Source organism: Haliotis rubra, unplaced genomic scaffold (genome assembly GCF_003918875.1).
Source record: "Haliotis rubra isolate DU_JTF1 unplaced genomic scaffold, ASM391887v1 Scf407, whole genome shotgun sequence".
Lineage (NCBI taxonomy): Eukaryota > Metazoa > Mollusca > Gastropoda > Lepetellida > Haliotidae > Haliotis > Haliotis rubra.
This window is the reverse complement of record NW_025767088.1, coordinates 70,495-74,015: the sequence shown is the minus strand read 5'-3', so window position 1 is coordinate 74,015 and position 3,521 is coordinate 70,495. Positions and strand designations below refer to the sequence as shown.

The window sequence follows — 3,521 nt, the reverse complement described above, 5'->3', positions numbered from 1 at the left end:
GCAAATTATTTACTGGTTTACTCTTAATTGAATCGCATGAGATATATGTGGATAACTGCCTCTTCATGCAGATCCCCGTTCATAAACACTCTTATACGAGATATAATTTCAAGAGCACAAATTTTGTTTCTTGACCAATAATGATTATTCTTAACAGAAATATTTTGTATTCATTACAGAAAAATGGAAAAGGGATACCTTGCGCATAGATATTTTCTGGCTTGACTTAAAATGCATTTATGCATGCGCCAGAAAAGAAATTTAGATATGCCTGATATCTGATATAGCAATCATGCACTACAACACTTTATCTGCTTTGTTTCATTATGTGAAGTAACTTGGGATATAAACGTGCTCTAAGGGGCTCGTATCTGACGAGACTTTACCAGTGAAGTTATACACCGATATCCAGAACAGTTACAAACTTAGATATTGAAAAAATACAAACTATTCTTCTATTTACATATCCTAAATTTAAAGGTAACACCACTCCTGCCAAGTGAGTATTCTGGTACGACATCACGTGACAATCGTTGCCATTTCCCAGCATCCTCCAGGTCCTTCATCAGCTGCTCAAGTCCATCCATGTATTCCTTGCACTGAGTGAGATATTTTTCCAACATCACGATGCATACGAAACCCCCTGAAAATTGAACTTGAATTGTTACTGAATACAAGTATTAACATCTCATACAATTCTCCAATACATTCACCCCTGTCACTCATGGTGCGTCGGGGTAGCCACCTGGTGGATTTTATCCGTGGACTGATGCTCACGATATCAATCACTGGTCTGTCTGTTCCAAACTCGATGGGGCGGTGGGGTAGCCCAGTGGTTAAAGTGTTCGGTCGTCACACCGAAGACCCGGGTTCGATTCCCAACATGGATACAATGTGTGAAGCCCATTTCTGGTGTCCCGGGCCATGACATTGCTTAGAGCGGCGTAAAATTAAACTCACTCACCCTGGCCCCCATGTGCACTCTGGGCTTCAGGTTTTACACATTCAGAGCAAATTTCTTATTTACAAGTGTCGTGTTATCATCAGCTTGTTTACTCATAAAAATACAGAACCCTGGTCGTCAGAACCACCACGATATTGCTCTTGAAAATGTTGACTAATTTGCTAATAGTGCACGGCGTTTTTGAAACTTAGAAATATATGTTATCCTTAAGCCAGAGCATAATAAATTTTCATTGCAACTTAAGTTTATCCTTTCGATTCCCAATAGAAATTTGGCGGGTTTTAAGCCCCCTTCTCAGAACGACCAGTTTTGATAACAGCTTTTATAATTGTTACATCTAAATTGAGAAGAATGATTTCCAACTTTCAAGGATAAAGAGGAACACCTTTTATGGATTGACAACTTCTTTATTATCCCCCGCAACGCGTTTTGCGGGGGGTATTAAAATGGACTCCGTCCGTGCGTGCGTGCGTGCGTCCGTCCGTGCACTTTCGTCTTTTCTGGAGCAGAACTCTAAAACCGTTCACTATTTCTTCACCAAACTTGGCACATTGATAGATCTGGTGGTGTACTGGTGCCTTTTGGTAGTTTTGGAATTCTGAATAAAATATTTTGGCGTTTCCATGGCAACAAGTTTCACTTTGACTGAAATTGGTGATAGTGCTATTTTCAGGAGCAGAACTTTAAAAACCTTTCAATACTCTCCTTCCACTTTTCTATATACTCACCTAAATATTTGACACAATCATAACTCGTAGACATAATCATGAAGAGTATTTTGCCATTGCGGGGAATATTGATGACTTTGTCTTCTTGTTGCAATAGATACGATGTTTCGGTTTAGATGCTAACACCGTTATGAAGAAAGTGATGACGTGATACGGTTTCAGCATCTACACCGAAACGTCGCATCTATTGCAATAAGCAAGCTATCTATCCATAAAATTGTCCTCTTCATCATACCAGCTTCTAATTGCCATCAATACCTTTCAGATAATTCAGACATGAACCATCCAACGGTAGTGCCCTATGTCCCGATCCACGAACTATTCGTAACGTTACGACCTGTCTTAACTCTACGGTTTACCACAGACTTACGAATGTCGTAGCCTTACGAACACTGCTGGATCGGGGCCATGCTCTTCTGCAAGATGTGCAGTAATGTAATATCTAACCTGGTTTAGTTAGTCGAATTAGCTCGTGCAACCCACAGCATGGAATATGTCCTTCTCCCATTCCACCACTTATTACACAGCAGTCGTACGAGTCTGTAACGATAATTGTTACAAATGTTCGTCAAAATACGGTGGTACTTACTAATATTCCAGTAGAAAGAAAAATCCTGACCATTTCATGTATATTATATTTTCAAGGTAAAACGGTGCTAGGGTGCGTGTTACTTGCATCCAACTAAGGTCGGGTGTTACCTACCGTCATCTATTGGGAGACGGTTGCCGTCCAGGAACTCACAGTAGAGGTTGGTGTAGATGTTCTTCTTCCTGGCTTGTTCCAACATCCCTGCCGCTGGTTCTAGAGCATCCAGATGCTTAAATCCTCGGTCCTGAAGCTGTAAAATAGATGAACATATTTGAGAGACCTGCTATTGGGAGACGGTTGTCGTCCAGGAATTTACAGTAGAAGTTGGTGTAGATGTTCTTCTTCCTGGATTGTTCCAACATGCCCGCAGCATGGTTCTAGAGCATCCAGGTACTTAAATCCTCGGTCCTGAAGCTGTAAAATAGATGAACCATTCACGGTGTAACCACACAAAGTTATGACTCAACATACGACGTTATTTGAGAATCTTTGAGAAAATGAGTGAACACTTAAACACCATTCACCCATATTTTGTACACTATGTACCATTTAGCGAGAGTACACGTGAAATAGATTTGGGTGTATTTAGGCTGTACCTGTACCTGTTTGCCAACAAGGCCGGTTCCTGCGGCCACATCTAATACTTTCGTCTGGGATATGCTTCCTCTGAAATAATCTGTCAAGGCGTTGGCAGCAATGACTGGTCCCTTGAAATTCGCATGACACAAGTCCTGAAACGTAGAGATCACTGGAGTAAGAAGAATGTTTGACTGTTGTGAATAATTAATAGTATTAAGACTTCATGTTAGATGCCCATGAATTATACGAATCATACCTTTTCATATTTGCCATTCACGGCCCATTTAGAGTAGAAACCAACCACTTCCTCTTTGGTGAGCCCAACACGATATGGAAAAGCGGCGAACGCTGTGGGTGTGTCCTCCGGCATACCGTTCTGTGTACACTTGTTAACATCTTTTTCTGCCATTTCTAAAAGTAAAAACAGGGTCACTGATCATTGTAAGAAACCAAATGAAAGGTTTCATTATGACTCATGCATCAGTTTATAAATGAACACTTACCAATCACCAAATAAGGACTAAGGTATGAAATTGGGTTCTTCTTCAATGGTGGCAACTTTAATCATCTCCATTTCCACTCATCCAATAAATTTGTAACTGCCCGTATCATCATCACCCATGCTTTAGTACTTCAGTTATATGTCCTGTCTCTTTCAAAC

General features: G+C 40.6%; 1 protein-coding gene across 1 annotated transcript; it reads right to left on the bottom strand.

Annotated features, from left to right (window-relative positions):
• Positions 1-303: 303 nt before the first annotated feature.
• LOC124287856 (methyltransferase-like protein 27) lies at positions 304-3,269 on the bottom strand. The gene is made up of 5 exons (XM_046724343.1): positions 3,117-3,269; positions 2,884-3,012; positions 2,396-2,531; positions 2,140-2,232; positions 304-643 (listed from the first exon to the last, which is right to left on the bottom strand). Exons 1-5 carry the CDS (start codon positions 3,267-3,269, stop codon positions 456-458), a joined length of 699 nt encoding a protein of 232 aa, XP_046580299.1. The 3' UTR covers positions 304-455.
• Between the last annotated feature and the right edge of the window lie 252 nt (positions 3,270-3,521).

Bases quoted from the DNA above. Each gene is read 5' to 3' on its own strand.
- LOC124287856 (XM_046724343.1), bottom strand. From the start codon at position 3,269: ATGGCAGAAAAAGATGTTAACAAGTGTACACAGAACGGTATGCCGGAG. The intron at 3,013-3,116 runs GTATGATTCGTA...TCTACGTTTCAG, and splicing joins TGAATGGCAAATATGAAAAG to GACTTGTGTCATGCGAATTT. The intron at 2,532-2,883 runs GTACAGGTACAG...TCTATTTTACAG, and splicing joins CCGGCCTTGTTGGCAAACAG to CTTCAGGACCGAGGATTTAA.